The sequence below is a fragment of the Dermacentor silvarum genome, chromosome 1 (assembly GCF_013339745.2).
Source record: "Dermacentor silvarum isolate Dsil-2018 chromosome 1, BIME_Dsil_1.4, whole genome shotgun sequence".
NCBI lineage: Eukaryota > Metazoa > Arthropoda > Arachnida > Ixodida > Ixodidae > Dermacentor > Dermacentor silvarum.
Genome location: NC_051154.1, coordinates 150,327,284 through 150,349,365, shown reverse-complemented (window position 1 = coordinate 150,349,365; position 22,082 = coordinate 150,327,284). Strand labels below are relative to the sequence as shown.

General features: G+C 44.7%; 1 protein-coding gene across 7 annotated transcripts in view; it reads left to right on the top strand.

Moving 5' to 3' along the window:
• Positions 1–3,267: 3,267 nt before the first annotated feature.
• Positions 3,268–22,082, top strand: part of LOC119436231 (prolyl 4-hydroxylase subunit alpha-1) — a 404,330-nt gene continuing 385,515 nt past the window's right edge. For 4 of the 7 annotated variants that reach the window (XR_007463565.1, XM_037703025.2, XM_037703023.2 and 1 more), the window contains exons 1-4: positions 3,268–3,434; positions 8,278–8,481; positions 9,196–9,347; positions 12,698–12,868. Coding sequence is in view for 6 of the 7 variants with exons in the window: in XM_037703025.2 (XP_037558953.1) it covers positions 8,288–8,481; positions 9,196–9,347; positions 12,698–12,868 (517 nt within the window). In the remaining variant the exon portion in view is untranslated. Of the gene's footprint in view, positions 3,894–8,277; positions 8,482–9,195; positions 9,348–12,697; positions 12,869–22,082 lie in introns of all 7 variants that reach the window. The other 3 variants (XM_049656427.1, XM_049656424.1, XM_037703024.2) reach the window with 3 other exon arrangements.

The window sequence follows — 22,082 nt, the reverse complement described above, 5'->3', positions numbered from 1 at the left end:
ATGCACAGGACCGCATTGGCGAAAGTCAAACTAGGGACCATCACCCATTTCCAAACCCCTCTCACCACTTCGTACCTATTGTAATTCCACAGTGCCCTATTTTTCATCACAACTGCATTCCTGCTACCTTTAGCCGTTACATATTTTTCATGTTCCGTTAGGTACTCAGCCCCATTGTTTATCCACACTCCAAGATATTAGTACTTATCCACTACCTCCGGCGTAACCTCCTGTATCCTATGCTCGCTGCCCTCATTATCATTAAAAATCATGACTGCCGATGTTTCTTTACTAAACTTCAAGCCTAAGCTATCTCCCTCTTTACCACAGATGTCCATTAATCCCTGCAAGTCTTCCTAATTGCTGTCAGCCATAAGTACAATGTCATCCGCGTAGATCAGTCCTGGTAATGACTGTTTAATCTATTCTCCTTGCTTGAAAAAGGAAAGGTTGAAGCCAAGTCCGCTCCTCTCTAACTTTTTCTCTAATCCTTGTAAATACAGCATGAACAACAAAGGTGACAGAGGGCACCCCTGCCTAAGCCCCTACTCTATCTCTATAGGCTCAGATACCTTGTTTTTCCCATTTTATAAGCACCTTGTTACTTTTATAGATATCTTTTAAAAGATTACTTACTCCATCTTCCACATCTAGAGTGCCTAGTATGTCCCACAAATCCTTTTGGATTACACTGTCATAGACTCCCTTGATATCCAGAAATGCGAGCCATAGGGGCCTGCGAGCCATAGGGGCCATAGGCGCTCGTTTCTTTATGGATGGATGGATGGATGAGGCTGAACCCTTTAAATCGGGCGGTGTCATACGCCACCTAGCCCTGACTATTATCATATTTTGTACTTTAAGGTGGGTGAAATTTCACCTCTGCTTTCATTTAAGCCACCACTCAGATAACCTCCGTTTGATTATTTTTACGCGCTTAAAATCTATTTTGCCTTCACTGTCCCTAAACCCCAATGCTTTGAAAAAATCAGCCCCGCTGCTTTGCACAAGCCACTGTACTTTGCACCAACGTCTCCTAGTTGTTTTGCACTAGAGGGTTAATCCCTTTACAGAAAAGTAGGAGGTGTTCAGCCGTTTCCTCTTCCTCTCCACACGCACTGCACAACGTGTCTATACCTTGGTACTTGACTCGGTACATCTTAGTCCGCAGTACTACCGTCCTGGCTTCAAACAACAAAGAGCTTCCCCTAGAATTATCATAGATATTTTCTTTGGTAATTTCTTGCTTGAAAGTTCTGTATGTTCCCAGTGCTGATTTCGTCTGCATCCATGTTTTCCACAGACCCCTCTCTGTTTCTTTAACCTTTTTCTTAACCGCTGTTTCCTTGTTTGCACCCCTCCTGCAGTGCAAATATTTGATTGACAATTTTCTGGTCAGCTTCCTCCATTTTGTATCAACATTCCTCATGTACAAATAACTGAAAACTCTCCTTGCCCACCAGGGGCGTAGCCAGAGATCTTTTTCGGGGGGGGGGGGGGGGGGCAAGCTTCCGCTTTCCTTTAGGTCACGTGATCGATAATAAATATCGGTAGTTTAAGCAGACTCTCTACATGTATATCAAAGACATGGGATCGCCCCCCCCCCCCCCCCCCCCTCGCGTGTGCGTGTGCTTGTGAAGAAATTAAGTAAAAAGTAAAGTAAGCTCAGTAAATACAGTAAGTACGACAGGTACAGTGGGGTTTGGAGCAACGGTCTCTCATCGCGCCACTGAATGGACCAGTCTTCGAAAACGCATCATTGAGACGACCCGTGCGATCGGCGAAGACATCATTAATTGTTAATTCCCGTTAAGCGTAGATGGCGTCGTCCTCGTCGGGGCGAAGTGCGTTTCACAAGTCAAGGGCGGCTATACGCGTGAAAATGCACGTGTGACCAGGCTATACCTACTCCCATAGCAATAGCTTGTTCGCTGCGTCTTTGCGCTAGAAAACTTAAAATACGCGCAAAAATGCGTAATTCTTTTTTTTTTTTTTCGGAGCTTTCGTCGCCCTGCTCCCTCATACGAGAGGGTTGCATTTCCTGCGGCAAGTGCATGGGCCGCTGTGTCTTCCGCTGTGTGCGAGCGTGCAGCCGTCATTTGCCTTTACGTCAACAGATTCAGAATTGTACAGAATATTTCACCGCACAGCATAGATATGGCATGTGTACGCATTTTAAGTAGTGCGTGCAACTCATTTATGCTTCACTTACGCCGGTGCAAACAGGAAGCGACCTTGTACCTCACAGAATATCGATTGATCAATTGGTGTACTAGTGATGCAGGAATGAACTCCGGTATTGTTCAGTGCATAGTGCACATAATCAATTTATCAGGACGCGTGAACTCCGACGAGAACTGTCAGCGCCTGCAACAAGAGTTTACTTGCGCTGTACTGCGCACAGCAGTAATTCATGCTTGTCGGCTGTCACAAATTTCGTGCATTCTATTGCGAGTCGGTGGAATTTCACTGCTGTCATCAACCCCTTCGTATGTACATTGCTGGTTTGGGATTCCACAACAAAACAGCAACTACCAGCCGTCCGTAATTGCTGGTTTGGGATTCAACAACACAACAGTAATTACCAGCCTTCCGTAGGGGCGCAATCGCAAACAAGAGACGTTTCTCGCGCGCGAGCGTGGCCTAACCGGCACTTGAAGGGAAGCGGCGGAAATGTATACCGGAGATTTCGACCACCTGGGGTCTTTAACGTGCACCTAAATCTAAGTAAACAGGCCTCGAGCGTTTTCGCCATCATCTAAAATGCGGCTGTCGCATTTGTTGCTTCATTTGTTGCGCATTTGTTGCTTCAGAATGGGGCCGCCACATTCTCGCCCAAAACTTCACAGAGTGACAGAGTGTCAAAGCCTTGACAAACACCGTGACAGTTTTTTCCATAGACATGATTTGCTGTAAATTACCAACCCAAACGGAAGCGCCCAGGAATGAAATTGTGATAGTAGCACCGGTTTCCTGAATTATGTCAGCGCGAAGCGATGAAAACAAAGGGTGGGTAAGGGGGGGGGGGGAGTTGCGGAAAAAATTCGGGGGGGTATGACCCCACCCCCCCCCCCCACCCCTGGCTACGCCCCTGTTGCCCACCGCTTTTCTGCCATTTCTCGCAATCGCTCCTCAAATTCTATCTTGCTGCTAGCTTCCCTGCCCTCTAAAACCTAAACGAAACGAGCGCCATCTCTTGGCAATGCGCCACACTCTCGCGCGATTGCCTAGGAAATCAATCGCAGCGGCGGCCCAGCCCACAGCGAGTAGGCGCGGGCGCCGGCACTTTGGCGGTGTGCATAAGCGTAGTCCTCCCGCTCCGCTTCAGTCGTTTTGTCTCTACTAAAGTTCAAGTGCTTTGAGAGTGTCCTGCCGAATTGTGCGCGTAGTCGCCTCCAAGCGTACTGTCTTCAATATTTGTGCAGTGTGCGCGTGTAAGTATAGTTACGACTGCTTTTCTGCACGAATGCAGCCACGTCTTAAAGAAAAAGGATCTCCCACTTGTGGCCTTGACAACTGATGGAAATGTGAAGCTCAAGAGACGGAGATAATCTGCGCCGTGGAGATGCTCTTAGACGCCTTTTTGTGCAATTCTCCAGAAAGTGTGACGTGCCATGTGGGAGCATTGATATTTTGTAGACTCTGCTGGCTTTGGGAGGTCGTACTATCGCGAAAAGAAAGCTTGTATCACGGAAATGCAGGATACGCGTTGGCTGTTCGCTGCGTTGAAAGAGAAACGGCAGTGAGGAGGCCATTTAGCTCGGAGGCGACAGCACGTCCGCTCCTGCGCTCTGTACGTACAGTACATCTCTCGGTAATGTAGAAGCTACCATTTCGTCCGTGACTGCCTCTTTTGCACCTTAATTCGATCCTCCGTTGAGAGTAGTGCCTGCGTGAGTTCATCGGTTTTGTCGCGATCGTTGTGTTAATCATGACACCAATGATGAGCAGCGACTTGTGGACGGAGATTTTTGTAGAGTGTGAGAAACTACATTTCAAATTCTTGCACAAGAGTCAGAATTGACGCAGCACATTTACAAAAATAATAGTTATTTACGTAATAAATGAGTCTGATGTTCGAGCAGCAGTATATACCAATTGTAAAGGGCTGCATTACGTGCGGAAAGGCTCAAGCCCAATTTGGATCCTGACTAACAGCGTCAAAGTACAAATAAAATGCCTACATCACGCAGTGTAGCAAAAGGAAAGCCAGTGTTAAATGGTGTTTTCATATGGCATCGGACGCATTCCAGGGCATGTGAAATTGACATTGGCCCAAGAACAAGAGGCTGTAAAGAGTACGATGTGATTGTCCCCCATTCAAAAGCCCCCACTACATTATCGCCTAATGAAAAAAAAAAAAAAAAAGAAAGAAAGAAAAGGATGAGAATACTTTTAGGTGGAGCCCCCATGAGCTGAAGGATGATCGAAGTAATGCGGTCCTATGGCGTTTATAACGTTATTATTATCATTAAGCGAGTGCCAAATTCAAGTTGTCAATCATCCGATACAAAGGGTAAGACAATATTAGTTATCATCATCGTAACACCGACGTGCTCGAGGATACCATTATTCTGGAAGATTGTTGCCCTCATCCATGCAGTATTGTTTTGTGTATTCCTTAAATGCATATAATTTTTAATCAAAAGTAAAGGTACTTAGATCATGGGTCATAAATGTTATCTTCCAAGGCATTTAGTTACCTTATTGTGCACTGTTTTGCGAGGAGGTCATTGTTTCTTCACACAATAAGGAAAAAAAAAAAGAAAGAAAACATGTAAAAACCTGACTTGCAGCGTACAATAAGGGTGGAAGCTCGGGCAAGTTGGTAATAGTGCATGGCGGTGTTTAGCGCAGCGTGTGAATGGCTCTGTATTTTTACTAAACCCATTCACGTGCTGCGCAAAACTGCCATGCCTTGCAGTAAAAGTTTTTTTAGCTTTGGAAAGTACTGCATAACTTTCAGTTTGTTAATATGTTGGTCCAACCAAGCACAGTCACTTATTTTTCTTTCTTTCTTTTTTTTCCCTTTTTTTTTCTCACTCTCTTAATGAAAGTCTGTAAGGGAAGGCCACAGGAGTTTAAAGGAAATATTGACACCCTTTTCAGCACTTGGGAGGTATGGCTCACTTGAGGTTGGTTTTAGCCTGGGACCAGTATTAAGAAACATGGTTACACAATTTCAAACTGTAGTTGGTAGAGATCACCATGTGAAGCAATAATGGTCTGTAAACTAAATGGCCCCTTATCTGAGTATGAAAAGTGCAAACAGCTCACCTGGAATGTGTTGTGCACCACCCGCTGCAAAGGTGTCGCAAAGAGAATTTGGGGGCATGCCTCGTATCGGCTCTTTACAGTCTTGTTAGGCATGTCTCTTCAAGCCAAGATTGATTTGATACTGGAGGTTTGCTAACTTTCCATGCCAAGCAAATTCTCGAATGAGCTTATTAGACATCATTGAACCTTGTCATGTTGGCCAAGTGCATCATGGAGATTTCCTTCATTGAATCTGAACTCTTCTGCCTTGCTGTTATATTGCTGGACATTTTGAACATGTTCAGAGTTAGTTTAAAAAGATATTATTCTTGCTCATTATCTGTGCCAAGCTTTGTTCAGCGCAGTCCGTGGCTGTCAAAAAATAATTTCTACATGTCTGTGCATTTATAAATAATATGGAAAGAGTTACAAACATCCCATGTAGGTGCAAAATTAAAATGCGGCATGGGACTTTTTTACCATCCAATTTGTATGCATAGTTGTCTATTTTCCATGTGTGACATGTGAGGTGGTGTTCGTGACTTTTTCATCCATCGGAAAGCATGCGTCATCACAGTGGAAACTTACAAAAAGCTTACAGCTGTGTAATCCACAGGTGAAATTGTTCAATTTATCCATTTAAAGAAAAGTCTATGCAGGCTGCTGTCACTCAGCCTTGATGGTCACATAATACTATTTCTTCATAGTGCGGTGCAGCACAAGAAGTCATGTATTTATCCATAGAGACTTGACTAAAGAATAGACATGGTTGCCAGTTCAAGATGCAGCTCCCTTCCTGTCTGAAATCTTACCCAAAAAGTTTATCTGAACCAGCAGCAAGAGTCATTGTGTCCAAATGGCCCCCTCCCTCATGATAATTTTGCATCTGAAAGTATGCATTTACAGGCATTGTAGAAGCCTTGCTAAAGAAGTTCATGCTTGTGTGACAAAAAGGCATGATACAGATGTAAACAATAAATGATGCCAAATTAGTTCTGTGGAAATCCGCAAGGTGGAAGAAGTTTCATGATAGTAAAAAAAATATTTCCATCCTGATGACATTAGCAAGAAGCTACAAAGCAAACCCATATGGGTTTCTCAGAAAGCTTTACAGTTGAAGATAAATTCATCCTGATCTGGGGGATCAAACCTGGGAGCAACGCTCTTCTGGGGCAGTTGCTTTACCATTTGAGTGAACCAGGAGGTTAGTAGATAGCAGAGCAAGGCTGAATCAGTCGACAATACAAGTTCTGATTCGATCACCAGATCAGGATTAATTTTTTTTTAACTGCGAAACTTTCTTTCTTAAGAACCTGTAGGGGTTTCCTTTGTTGCTACGTGTTACTCTCAGGTGGATGACAATATTCCCTTTTATCAAACAACAGATGACTCATTTTGATTGAAATCATGTTGGCATTAGTGACTACACTATAATAAGTACAGTTTGTGGTTATCAGTTTTACAATGTTATGAGTAAATTGTGAGTAAAAGCCGATCGGTCACATGGTGATGATTGGTACTGCAAGGTATTACTGATTTGCACTGCAAAACAGCTGAAAATAAAGTGAGAGCTTGTGTGCCCTTCCTGAAGAGGAGCAACTCTTCCTCTCAGCCGACGACACTACACGTATAGCATGTGCAGTGCAGAAATGCCGAGCACACAGAACTACCTCTGGAAATGCACCACACAGCAAGAAAAGGGAGACAGAAAAAGAGGGGGGGGGGGGGGGCGTGAGGTAACGTCCTGGGGACACGAAAAAAGGCAGGAGAGGAATGTTGCTCGTGGGCTTTCGTCGACGCAGTTGGAAAAAATGCCTGCGGATGTAGCTTGCCTCCTTACCCTCCTTGCACCATGGCCCCATGGCATTTCATTTGCTTCTATCTCAGTTACTACTCAACCCTGTTCAAAAATTCTTGTAGTAGAGCACTCCCTGGATGGTGCTTTGTAACATCTAGTGTAATAAGCAAATTTTTCGGTGGTGCCTATTGAGGGGCCCTTTTACCCCCAAAATAATTTCTGAAAAACGTACCAAATGTCCTCATTTTTTTATCCAGCTATGAATTTTTCTGTCATTCTCATTCTGAAAATATATTACTTGAGAATTGATTTCATGCTTTTTCTGCACTTCTAATGCCCTCTAATGCTGAAAACTTAACCCAGAGCCAATTACTGATCGTAACTCGTCTTTGGTGGTGGGGGCAGCACAACATCGGGTTCAACGAGTGACTTGTCATTGGCTATATGGTACAAACTCCAATGACGAGTACAGCTCAGGATTGGTGGTTAAAGGGTTAAAGAGGAGCGGTATTTCCCCTTTGAGATGGGTAAAGTATGTTTTCGAAGCTTCGCATTTCTTTGGCAGAAAAAAAGTACACTAATGACATAAGCAGCTCTTTAGTTAATTTATAGATTTTATGCTGTTGTCCTGACAGCTCGCAAAGTTAGGAATTTATTTGTTGATTGTATTTGTTGTGTGTGCCCATGCAAGGAGTATAACCTGTGCACAAAACTACAATTTTCCTTTTTTACACTGAGCCAAGCGCAGCATTGCAAAGTGTAACCAGCAGTGCAAGCAAACAGTTCAGTGGCAGCTCAGCTTTTCTCATCTCGCACCTTTGTGCTTTTTTTACATCATTAACATTTATTCAAAAATCTTCGCATATTCATAGAATAAATATCATCTTAACGTGTCTTTCTTAGGTAATCATTTACGTTATTGATACTGTTGCTCAGCCCGAGTCATGAAAGCTACAATTAAAGTAAACTAGCAGTGTAGCTATGGTTACATAACTGTGAAATATACTAATAAATGCTATTTGTTGCTTAAAATTTATTTTACCACAGTTACAGTATCAAAAGTTGCATATAGCATAAGCGCAGAGGTTTTATTAAGAGGCACATTAACTTATTACTAGCTCCGTGGTTCATATACATGATATTTTTTCAACTTACTTTGAAATTGTTAGCTAACCTTATTTCCTTAACCTCTCCTGCTAAATATTATATTTTTATCTCTTTAGGTGTGCAGAAATGGCCATGGTGCGTCCATTCATGCACCTGCTTGTTGCTGCGTGCTCTTTTATCATACTGAGTACACAAGTTCAGGGTGAAGTTTACACTGCTCTGGTTGACCTCGAGAATCTTCTGCACACGGAAGGTGCCATCGTCCAGACGCTTCAGCGTTACCTGGACGCTGAAGAAAATAGACTAGAAAAAATTAAGAAGTAAGTTGCTTTTCATGTGTCTTCTCATTGTTCAAATGGCCTTTTTCTTCACCCTCTCTCTCTTTCTCTCTCTCTCTCTCTCTGGGTAGAAAAATGTGTTAAATGGCAGATAAGTTTCATGGGGACTCCTAGCAAATTATTATATGCTACTTGTTATATAATGTCTGGAAAGCTGACGTCTGCTTCTGCACTATTTTTTTTTTTTTTGTCTATGATGAACCACAGGATGGCTTTTACACTCTTTTCTGTAGATGTGTGTTTGGCAATGCTCGCAACTTTATTCTTACAAGATTCAGAGATAATATTTGTAGGCAGGTAACTGTGAATGCATTATTTGTTACAGCAGTTGGCCTAAGTTCTGTGCATCGGAGCTTAGTAAAAACCTCTGTGAATCACTATACCCATCCTTGCTTTGAAATTTTTCTTTCAGTATGTGCCATTAGAGGGGTTTTTAAATGGAAGAAGTTACATCAATTGGGTAGTATGGCAGTATTATAATTGTGGTTTATCATGTTTGCCATTTTGATGTACTTGAATATTTAAAACTTCTGTAGACTGAGTTATGTCGCTCTAAGAGCTGCCAATTTAGTGCAGCTTGCTGCTTTTTGCAGCCACGTTTGCTGCTTAAAACTGTATATTAACCAGACAAGTTGGTTGGTCTTGTTCAATGTTCATCTCATTATTAATATTTCGTATTAATTTTATTTTGTTTAGGCTTAGGCAAGAATTCAGCCAGCTGCACAAGGCTGCCAGCAGAGATGGTGATGAGTTCGTCTCCAATCCTGTCAACGCATTCCTGCTTGTAAAGAAGCTCACTGCCGATTGGAAGACTGTCTCAAGACTCATGTTGAACACGGAAGGAAAGGGTTAGTAGAAATTTTATACACCTCTACTGCAGACAGCAGTTGCAAGCTATGAAATGACGAGAATGTGTTCATTCATTCATCTTTTTGTTCAACTGCCACCTGTGCCACTGTGGTGAGGCACGTGACACAAGATGTTCACCGCTCACAGCTGGTGAGATTGCCCAGTCGTCAAAGGAGGGAAAGGGTTCCAACAGCAGGCACGATGGGTGGGAGGCAGCAATTATGGAGCAGCCCCGGAGTGGATGCTTACACTTCGAAAACACCAGGCAATGGACATTGCCGTCACAGAAGCTAAAAAAAAAAAAGTGGCATTTGTGAGCTAGAAAATGAACTGAACATGTCCGTCCAGAGGATTTTCCAGTGGAAATGTTAGTGTGACTAAATGTAGTCAACAGTGTCCCTAAAAAATGCACGACACAAAATGTTTCTGCATGACCACCAAGCATTCTAATTTGTTGCTCAAGAATTACAAGCCAGACCAAGACAAGGCTGTGCACTAATGCTGAGACCTGCTTGTGTGATATGTAAGGGAAATTATAATATAGCTGAGGTAATTGTCGGAGTCACAAGAAATTGTCTTGAAAGCTTAAAATAAAATGTAGCTGGACATTTAAAGGCATGCTGACATGACAGTTTTTACTCTTCAAGTTTTGCATTTAATGGAGGTCTGGGGCCCTCTAAACCCTATAAAAATACTTGCAGGCCTCAGAGCATTCTAAATAATTTAATATAATAGCTTTTCTACAGCCAGTTTCAGTTTCTTTCTGTTGCGTCTGCCTCGCCAGTGTTTGCTCCGACGCCTGGACTACTGTCTACTATTATGTTCCTGTTTCCTGTTGTGTAATGAATCATCGGCAGCCAACTACGGCTGTACAGATGCAACAGTTTCCCAGGATGTTACTGTGTTGTGACGTCAGGACGCAGAAAGTGGTCATGCGGGAGCAGGCCATTGTGAGGTTTTGACACTTGCTCCGGCTCGTTCGGTCGTCGTCTTTGCTTCTGCATCAGCCCTCCAAATGAGGAGCAGCATAGGTGGCGACCAAGCGAGCTGCAGTGAGTGCCAAACCAGCGCTGCCAAAGTCTGTGCAAGCTATCATAAGGGGTCTTTTTGAGTGTTTGGAGTGCTCCTGACGACCCATCAGAAAGAGCTAGATACCTTGTGGATGTCTTCATACATCATCAAGAAAATGTACCAGCAAATCAAGTAATTATTTTAAGGGCTGAAACCTTTCTTGTGGCTCGTGATTTCATGTATTAAAGGAACTAAGTAAAAGGTATACACCAAGAAAGGAATACTGCATGACAGAATTCCCAAGGAAATATTTGATCCAAAGTGCCAGAAGGAACTTGAGAAACAGCTAACTTTCAGCAAAGTGGAATGTAGGAAGCTAGTCACAGGTACGGAGCTTTTACCACGAAGCTGTGTAGGGCACTACCGAGCTTGCTTCTGTACAGCCTCTTTGCCCTGGCTGCACCGAGCAGTAGGTATATCAGAAAGGTCACAGTGGGGCTAGATACACTCAAGATCAAAGGGGCTTCCAAGCTTATTTGTGTTCATCGCTCCAACTCTCATGTATCACAGCTGTGTGCTAAAAGAACGGGGTGCTTTTGAAAAGAACATAAGGTGCACAGCTGCGAAAGATGTGATGTCACACGTGTTTATAAAACCAGCTGCACAGGATGTACTCGCAGCTTCCATGATGGCACCACCTAAGAAGTATGCGAAGTCTAGAGGAACACCAAGAACAGCGGGCAGCAACAGACTGAACCTGGCAAGCACAGTAGACAGAAAAACAATGAGCACAACTCACATAAAGTGTAGAGATGTGTACCTGGAGCCTGAGAGAGCAGCAGAGAGGTTACAGAAAAGACTTACCACAGCAAATAGGACTCCCACAGAAGACACTGTGCACAGGGCAGTGAATACTGTGCTGAAAAGGCAGAAACGAAGAATCAGCAGAAAATATGACTTGAAGAATCGGTGCAGCACTATGGAAATGATGCACATGAGAAAAGAACAGAATAGGTCCACTCTGTTTGATATGTGACTGCTAAAGATATGCATGGACCTGGGGTATTTTTCTTGCATTCAACTCTCTTTGGTTTTTGGGGAGTGCAGTCACTAAGAAAGCGTATATAGGTCACCAATTATCACATTGATAATGTTACTTTGTCTTGCATATTATATTACAGATTATTTTCAGCGTGCAGTTCTGTGATTCACATTTTACTGATACTACATGCCATCAAGCTGCAGATACTGTGTTGTTGTCTTGGAGCTCTGTTTCTTTTGGTCAGGACACATTTTCGACATCAAAACCCTTAGTCTGATGTTGAGATGGGATGTGCAGTTTGTATTCATCAGTTCCTCCACAACAAAAGCAAAGCCTGCATAAATATTTCTCATCATGTGTTGTGTATTCTTGTGTCTCTCCACCTTGTCCTGGCCAGTGCGCTGCTTCACCAGTACGGTATGGTGATTAATCACGAACTCACCCAACTTTCCACATTAATGAATATTTCTGTTTTGTGTACTTTATATGTATCAACAGCCTGGGTATACTACTTGAGACCTTGATCTATTTTTCTTAAAAATTTAAAAGGCCTAAATTAATTCTGGTGACTTCATCTAACAGTCACTAGAAATTTCTTTTAAATGCAACAAATTTCATTCAAGCTGGTTCAGTAGTTGCCTAGTGAGGTAATTTCTGTATATGACATGTCTGGTTAGGGAAGAATCAAGCTAAAGCTTACCTTTAATATTTATGGCATGTTTGCTCAAATTTTTCGTGTTGTAGCACCGACCACCAATTCACTGTCCATTGCTAAAGTTTGAAGGTGCTCCTTTCCTCTCTGCTTATTATTATGCTCATAGGTGCCTCAAATACTCAGCAGCTTTTCTTTAAACTTGCACGAATCAGGGATCAGGTTTAATTGCTTGAAATGAATAAATGCTGAATATTCATGTACACAACTTTGTTACTTTATTGTGAAAGGCATTGTGCCTCAGTGTGATGACAGAAACCATACAGTGTGCCTGTTGATATTTTCAGCATAGTTGTTTTCTATCTTTCTTGTCCTTTTTGTTTCTTGTCTATTTTCTGTGCTGTGAGTATTCTGTGAGTGAATTTAGTGAGTCACATAGAAAAACAATTTTTCAACACGTAGCTTAATCTAGCCACAGGGCTTTATTGCTTTAGTGTAAGTTCTGTGTCTTTAGGCATAAGTATGTTGCATAAATGCATACTTCGAACAGTAATAAATGAACCACCAAAAGAAAATAAAAAAGTAACCCTCCATGCCTTTGATTATGCTACCATGATTTTGTCCTTTTTCCATGCATACAACAGCAATGGTGGACAACATAACACACTCTGGCAACCTGCGCTTCCCAGATGAGGAGGACCTCACAGGAGCAGCCGTTGCTTTGCTCCGGCTGCAAGACACATATCGCTTAGACACAGCAAGTCTGGCAAAGGGCCGCATCCAAGGTGTTACCAGGCCATCCCCCGAACTTTCTGGTATGCAGCACTGTTTCGTTGTACTTATTTGTTGTTTGCTGCTTGCTCTTCTTTTAGATTTTTTTTCTGATGTGATGTGATAGAATATGTGTTGTGGGTTGGATGGTCTTTTCATGAACAGATGGTCTTTTCATGAAAAGATTTTCATGTGGGTTGGATGGTCTTTTCAGAACAGAGGTTGGATGGTCTTTTCATATAACCATGCATGAAGCATGGTTATATGAAACCATGCTTCATGCATGGTTTCATATAATTTTTTTTGAAACAACTGAAATTTGTTTATCTAGAGGTTAGAGGTGCAAATGAAAGGTCTCGCCAAGATCAAAGTTCAAATCATGCACCCCTTGGTCCGATGATAAGAATCTGTGGTATAGATTGCAGGCTCATTGGTGGCTTCAAAGGCTCAGAGAAACTAGGGTTTCACATGGAATGTAGCTGCATGTGATGAAGTGTGAGAAAGGGAACCAAACCTAAAGCTGCACTTCTTTAACTATGCCCTGGTTGTAATACTGGAGGATGATGTAAGGTTGGGCTAGTTGGTATCTTAATATGACAAGTGGCTGAAGAACGGGACGATGGACAAGAAAGGCAGATGACACAGTTGTTGACTTTCATCTGAAGCTTATTTTGCAGCATTCAGATTACACAAGTGGGAAGTGGAGAGCAGTACAAAAGCACACCAAAAACACAAAAGAAGTTTGCAGTTTGTGGCAGGATGTAGCATGTGCACTACAGGTTAATTGAGTGATTGAAATATGCAGCAGTTGAATTATCAAAGTGCTGACAAAGGAGAAGCTGCAGCTGTGTATCTTGAAGGCCTGAATAATTTCGTGTGTCTTGCTGATGTGCATGCTTTCTAATGGTGTCAACTTGAGTGAACATCAAATTGCACCCACAAGAGTGGCAGTTCAGGGCCAGATTGCTGCATGTCTTCTGCTTGACATTGTTGGCATGCTCTCTGCATCATTCACTATTCTTCACCACCCAATTTTTGCACTACTTGCCTCCGTATAATTACACTAATTAATTTAAATGTGTATCTTTTTTGTAAACTGGGATGGGGTGCACTTTATAGCCAGGGACAGAGTAAGGCACAGAATGCAACAAACGGGAGCACTTCTAACAACTGATGTTTATTGAAACATTCCATGTTCACATATTCAGTAAAACCTCGTTAATTTGGATTTCACAGGACTGAAAAGAATGTCCAAATTAATGAAATGTCAAATTATTGAGGGTATCAAGAAAACAATAAACAAAGGCTTACCACGTCAGCATGCTTCTATTCTATTCAAAAGCAGTGCAGATAGCTGCGATTCTCATCAAGCAGTGCAGAAGCTGCGATTCTTCACTACCGCGCGCACATCCCAATTACCTATTTTTTCACCAGTGAGCTGGTCGCCAACAGATCGTTCGTACATCACGATATAGCCGGTGCTCTTCATCCTCGACAATTTTGCACAGAGTCAAAATGAAACAACTGTTTGCCCAACCGCAGCCACTATCGATGCAATCATGGACGGCAACCTTGCAGTTCTGAAGGCATGCGAAGAACGGACACTCCCACAGAGCTCAGCAGCCGAATTGACTGTAGCGCACCAAGTGGCTGGTGTGAAAACCTGAACCACACTTCCGATTTCAATTTTGGGCGCGCGCATTTTCAACGCTATAGTCGGGTACAACTTTAGAAGGCAGCGGCATTTGTCCCTCAAAGGCGGATACACACGAGCCTCCACCCATGGGCGCGCGCTCTAGACTGACGTTATGAGTTGGACAGCCGGCGACCCCGCTGGTGGAGAACATGGCAACCCGTGCTTCTAACTGGGCCAAGTCACGTCAGCAGCAGTGTTGCCAGGTCCGACGAGGCGGCGTAGCCAAAAGCTAGAGAAGTTGTAGCCCAAATGTAGCCAAAAACAAAAAAAGTGCAAAAAAGTTCGTAGCCAAATATAGCCATGTTTATTTGCAGTTTTATTTGTGTATACATTTTCACATTCGACTATGGCAATCCATTTTTGCACAACCCGTCGTAACAAAATGTCCGTGCTGCCGTGATGGTCAGCCCTTGACATCAACAACAGCGACATCATGCTTGCACAGAACACTTTTATTGCGACAGAAATTATATGGACACTTCAAGCGGATTTCTGCCGTCGGCGTCGCCATGAGGTTCCATATGAAGTTCAAGGGCAATAAAATCGTCGCCGCGCGCCTTATGCGCGAGTGAAAGCGCGCGGGGGACGCGCGCTTTCACGGAGAGCGAACGCACGGCGGATAGCAAACGCGACGTATTCCGTCGTGCGAAGGACCGTGGGGGTATGGGAGGGAGGAAGGCGGGGCGGCGCTGTGCTGCGGCACCAAATGCGTATCTTGCAACCGGGCGCAAGGGGAACTGGCCACTCAATCTTCCACGCGAAAGGAGGAAAGCGGGGGAAGGCAGCACGGGAGGGAGGGGGGGTAGGTTCTACTCTGCCAACAACCGCGCTTGTACTTTGCCCGGCTGCGGCAGTCACCCACACCATCTCTTAAAAGCAATCTCCATACGGCTCTGACCTTTGTATGTGCTGTGCATTCGCCGCTCAGTTCTCGTTGAAGCGATAGACCGCACGAACCTTCGCTCGCTGTGGCAGCTGCGCTTGCTGCCAGCGTTTTTACAGTGGTTGTCTGCGGTCATTGAGTGTGATGTATTTATGTTTGCTTGTGCATGCTGACACCACGCTTGTTAATTCAGTTAGTAAGCGAATGCGTCCAAGTTTATGCAGCCGATAAAACTACTATCCCTACTCCGAATAGCTCTACTAATTTGCCATCGCAACTGATGTTTCGCCTTTGGGCGAAACTGCGACATTTTTTAATTAGCTTGGCCCGGGTTAGGTGGTACATGCTCTATATAGTGTTCATTTAAATCAACCTGGCCGCCATTTTAGGTCTCAAGCACGGCAAGAACATGCTTTAAAAGAAAGTGTCAGACAACAGATGCCACTCGCTGTCTGAATCGGTGTAAGCGAAGCTTTAAAAGATTACTGCGCAAAACGGCACACCAGCAGTGTAAGAAGCGCACAGTTGTATTCGGCGACGAGCACATCCCGAACGTAATTCGCTCGAAATGGTAAAAGCCGCGACGGCGCACTAAGAGCAAAGGTAAACAACAAATGAATTACAGTGGTTATGCTGTGAAAACTGGTTACTGTCAAAAAGCAAACCATGTTGATGTGCTAATAAAGTTTTAGAATAGGAGCCCCCAAAGTTTGGGGCCCCAAAGAGCTTTGTGGGTGTTAGCGTTGGGGCATAAATATTAAAATAAAATATACCATTTTATGATAAGAAGAGTAATTTAGATCTTAGTGTTTCATTCTATTAGCAACAAGCAACTTGTTGCGTTTAGTTTTGAGTAACCAGCTTTCCGTATCTTCACCCAGCCAAGTCAATCCGTGTCAGGCCTACAAGTCATGAATTCGAAATCAGTGGCGTCTAATGAATCAATCTTCATTACACATGTTAGTTGAGAGAAAGTGATAATCGCAATCGCTTCTCCTAGCTTACAAACTTCACGTGTTACCACGAATCGAGCCCAGGGCCGGTATTTTGTAGCGATGCCTTTAATGTCATAATGCCTTTTCGCGCTTATCGCGCTTTGTCAGTGGTCAGAGCGACGGTCCGCTCGCATTATCAATGTTGATATCGTGAGCGGACCGTCGCTCTGACCACTGACAAAGCGCGATAAGTGCGAAAAGGCATTATTACTTTAAAGGCATCGCTACAAAATAGCGGCCCTGTTTGGTACAAGGTTAGAGCCATCGCTTCGATGGGTGCCGCCATGTTTGTTGACAAAAGCTTTTGGGGCAGCTTTTGGGGCTCCCACTAAATCGATGAAATAGCGTGCCTGACGCAAAATCCAAACACAGTTTGCGTCTTGCATATGCACAGTAGCTTCGACGCTATTTCTTTGGGGCCCCAAAACGTTTGAGGCCCCTATTCTAAAACTCTCTAATAATTTCTGGGTTTTACGTGCCAAAACCACAATATGATTAGGAAGCATGACGTAGTGGGGGACTCCGGATTAAGTTTAGCCACCTTGGGTTCTTTAACGTACACCTAAATCTAAGTACACAAGTGTTCCTGCATTTCGCCTTGATCGAAATACGGCCACCATGGCCGGGAATCAAACCCACGTCCTCGAGCCAGCAGCGCAACACCTCACAAGCTAAGCTAACACGGTGGGTGAAGTTCATGTGACGTGGTGCACTGATGTCATGGTAGCAAATATGTTTCGATATTAGCAGAATGAGTATCTGCATCCGTGATGTTACGGGCAAACCATCTAGAAGTTAAAGCACTAGAACCCACGTTTGGCTCGGGGTCTTGCTCCCATTCTTTTTTATACGTTCTCGCATACTTGGCCCACTTCCCCATGTTTGGATTCTCCTCTTTCAGAACGATCCGATCTTACGTCCAACCTATCGAAATGAATCTCGAATGTAAGCACGAACAAAAATTCATCTAGCAGAAGAAGGAAAATTGCAGTAAAGCTTCGCGCGAGATACGTGGAGTAGGTCGAAAGCTGTGCCCAGCGCGATACTTCACCCAGAATTAAGACATGGCCATGAACACATTGGGGCGTGTCATCCACCCGTGCTTCCCTTATTTCATGTCGGCGCCACGATCGCCCGACAGCCCCGACCCTATGTTATTGCTCTCCCTTCCTGAGCATGTTAGTACAGTGTACTGTGAAAAACTCACTACTCCCAGGTTCATCCCGATGCCCGGGGATCGGGTGCATAACGGTCAAGCGGGGTGTAAGTTTAAGTGCATCAAAGGTCAAAGCTACCGGCTCAGACAACAGCGCACAGAGGGAAGGGAAGGGGAGGCGTCATTTCGAGCACGCACACACGCACAGCCACGTGGCCTGCTCAGCCAGCTAAAACATAGCCTTCGAGATTTGTTTCTACTTGATCAGAACCACCTCTGGAGCGTGGATTAGGGCGCCACTTATAGCCCAAACAAAGCCAAGTCGCAGATTTTCAGTAGCCCAAAATTTTTTTCAAAATTTTTTTTCCGTGGCCCAATTTGGCTATATATAGCCAAACCTGGCAACACTGGTCAGCAGGACTATTTCTTTAGTCGCGGAGGCAATCGACTGCCATGCTTGGGTCATATGGGCGGGGCGGGGCCTCTGCTGCCTTAAGTTGTACTTGACTATAGCTGGTACGCATGACGCCGGCTGCGCTGATCGCCGCAGCATTTTATTTTTGCTTCTACTGCTCAACCATGCACTGTCTTAGCGAGGAATTGTTTTTTTTTTTTATTTAGTAAAGTAAATATGATTGCAAGCGATCTTTACAAGCCTCCATCGAATCTGTTTTCTGTACAACATGCAATTTCATAAAGTAGACGGAAGTCTTGCCTTGTGAAATGAGGAAATGTTTATTAATGCTCGTTCCGGGCTTTTGGCGTGTGCATCCAATGTTGTGGCATGAGGTAAGTAGCAGCAGTTAATCTTCGAAGGTCCACCGTACGGGCATCAGCTGAAAAAAGTAAATACAAGCATATGTCACCCTATAGGAAAACTTTATGTAGAGGTGAAATGTGCGAAAGTGGTGAATGGGTGACATTACGAACAAAAGCAATTCACTTTTACAAACATAGTGTAGAAAATACCCGACTCATCCCAACATACCATGCATAAAATATTATGACAAAAACATCTGATTTCCAAGAATTCCCCCATTCCGGGCCTTATTTCCTGCACTTTTTTCTAAGCCTGAAAGAAACCTTGCAAGAGCATGCGAAAAGTGCCGCGTGACTAGTCGCATGGCTCTTTTTTGTGTTTTGCGGGCTTTCTTTAATGCTTGGAAGAACTTTTATGTATTCAGCAGCAAAAAGATGGATCGGGAATTTTTCATGATGGCCTACAATTTTCTGATTGAGAGTCTTGCTCTGATTATTATACTTAAAAAGTGAATTAATAATAACTAATTCATGTAATTAGGCAAAATACAAATATTGTTTAACTTGCTCCAAGTGTCGGCAAGCAATGTTACCCTGGTTTTGTCGAGCTATGTGGCACTCGCATATTTTTCAATTCTGGCACAAGTTACAAGGGACACCATCTATACATCATCGTACAGCCACCTGATGCATTCTATCTATCTCACTGACAAGTTAAAAAGCAAATCTCCTTTTCCATCAACAAATCGGATCGTGTGCTGACACAGTTGGCCCCTTCACTGATTATGGCTTTCGCTTCTATAATTTCACATGTGCATTTATCTTTGAAGCAGAAGGAGGCACACACACACGCACATACACATGCAGTTGCCACACAGTTGCATTTATCTTTATGGTAGCTGATTATGTGCAGTTTGAAAAAAGCAGTGAGCAACTAGTCATTTCAATGTATTGGCAGACGCCCATCTCTGTAACATGCGACATTTTGTTTGTTTTCTCTTAGCCGGTCATTTACACACCGGCCCGTCTGGCCGCTGTCTGGCCGGTGTGTAGTTTACGTTGCACACGATAGTGGTATGCTGTAGACCAATTCTTCTGTGCTGGGCCCGAATTAGTTGTGGTACTTCTTTGGCACCCTCTCGGCTTTTCACAGTCAGAGTGAGTTAGCCAACACAGACGGTTTGACTTCTTTGGTGCCGAAAATGCCACCTTCACACTGACCTAACTGGTGTTGCGAAGTCCGAGGGTCCAAGCGGCCGCAAAGGTTCTATGGATGGTGCCGTGCCAGGTGCCCGGAGAAGGAGAGGTCCAGAGAGATCAGAAAAGGGTTTTATATACAACTGTACATGGTATTTTACTAGGCTTGTGCAAATAGTGCTTTTTTGGTTAGGAGTGAATACTTTGAATAGTAGCAAGTAAAGAAAAAAAAAACGGCAGAGGGCTAAGGTCTGGGATTTATTAAGGAAAGTAAACAACTTGATTATTTACAAAAATCTGCAAATTTTCGCGCGAAAACACTAGCTGTTCCACATGCTGGGTTTTGAGATGCTCCCTTCTGCAGCTTACAACGGCTCCTGCAGTGGAAAAAAGCCTTTGACTTCTTGTCTGGGTGGCTGGTGTCGAAAGATACCTACAGGCAGCTGCAACCAGGGTTGGGTAAAGGTGGCTGCCCTTGCATTTCCACCACACAAGGGGGTCTTCGGACCGGGAAAGAAGGGGGGACTTCAAGTACCCAGCAACCTCATCCGAGATTGTACGGCTTGATTGATGATGTGCACACGAACTTAAGTATGTAAAAGCACTCCACACAGAGTCCCCTCATGGGTCTGCAGAGCAGGTGCTGTTCTCACTTGTTGATGTACAGTAAAAGCTCGATGATACAATCACGGCTAATACGAATTTCCGGATGATACGAATTTTTCTGTGGTCCCGGCCGAGCCCCATTACTTTGCAACGTGCTAGAGAACGGTTGTTACGAATCGATTTTCAGCCTGCGTCGGTTGATACGAATAAACGCCGCCCCACCGACGGCCGCGAAAGAGAACAGCGCGCAGTCACGCGCTTTCTCTCCTTCTCTTTTGGTGCGGAGGCGCAGCGCCGGACAGAGCGGACTCCGCGACTGGGCGCGAAGAGTTTGAAGCGGTGGCGCTTTTGTACTTCTTTTCTGCGAGCCGTCAGATGGAGTGGCTGCTGCGCTTCGGGCCGCGTTCTTCGTGTTTGCGCCATTTTGCCTAGTCGCAGCGAGCTATGTCTCGCAAGCGGAAAGCGCTCTCCTTTAAAGAGAAATTAGACATTCTTCGAAAGGTCGATGAGGATCCCAAGAGGAAGCGGACGGAGTTGGCTAAGGAGCTAGGCCTCACAACGTCAACACTGAGCACAATTGTTGCACAGCGAGACTATCATGAAAAACGTGCTTTCGTTCAACGTCAACGCGAAGCAAGCGAATTCGAACGCGCTTATTTCGAACATACCGCGCACCGACAATGCTCTTAGCAGCGCGCCAAATCACGCGGCGGCGCCTCCGACCGGCATTGCTCCGACACCGCCATAGAGCAAAATCTCAGGAGAGACCCCTCAATGCCGCGCGCGAAGGAATGGAGAAAAAAAAAAAAAAACGCGGCGGAAATTTCACTCTCTCTCAAATTGCAAGGTCGCCGTTTCTGCATCGCGCCGGAACAAGCGTGTACGTGCCGACTAGAGTGTTCTAGACAACCGTATTCTAGCACACAATAGTGCCGACGTCTCAGCCACGCGGATAAAATGGCAGTGAACCCTTCTCTATTTTCTAGTCACATGTTGACCTTGCACGCTGCGGCAGCAGCGCAGAGGGAAGCAGCGGCGGAGGCACAGTCGGGCCAACGAAACTGCCACGCCCGCAAACGCTCGCTTCCCGATAACGGCAGAAAACGAAACTTCAGGGGGCGGCTAAAATAAGCTGGCGCCAGCACGGCGGCGGGCGCGCACGGAGATGTGCGCACGGAGTCGAAGATGAGAGAGCTACGAGGGAGTTGAATAGGGAGGGCGAGGGGAGCCACCGAAGCGGCGGAGTTGAAGATGCCAAATCGGCTTCCCTGCCGCCCTCCTCCCTCACCTTCGACGGTCTCCGCGCGCGCACCCGTGTGCCGGCGCCGCCCGCTCGCTCCCTGAAGCTTTGTTTTCTTCGTTATCGGGAAGCGACCGTTAGCCGGCGTGGGCAGTTTCGTGGCCCGCGCTTGCTATGCGTTTGCGCGCTGCGATATTTCACGACTCGCACCGTTCGTGCATCGTGCTATGGTGCACGAATACTTCAAAAATACGTCCTTTCAATTCGAACAAATTTTCGGGCCCCTTCGAGTTCGAATTATCGAGATTCGACAGTAGTTTTAATTGTGTTTCGATGATACGAATTTCGGCTAATACGAATATTTTTCGTGACACCGTGAGATTCGTGTCATCGAGCTTTTACTGTACTATGTTGATCAACTGGCAGAGTCTCTTCTGCTGCCGTTGTGAGTAGAGTGGACGCCCATTGCTTTGCGGGTCATTCAGCATAACAGACATCTTTGTATCTATGATCGACCAGCATTACCAATGCAGGAAGGCATGACATCTTGATATCAGGGAACCTCGTCTTGATGCTACGCAAAAGGCTTGAGGCAAGCAATGCTGCCTCACCACCTTGGGAAACATGTTCAGCTAGAACCACCTCGATACACTGCAACAGGGGAATGACTTGTAACAGCGTGGGATATCTGTCCCCAGACAGTTCAGTTGTGGCATGGTCAAGTGG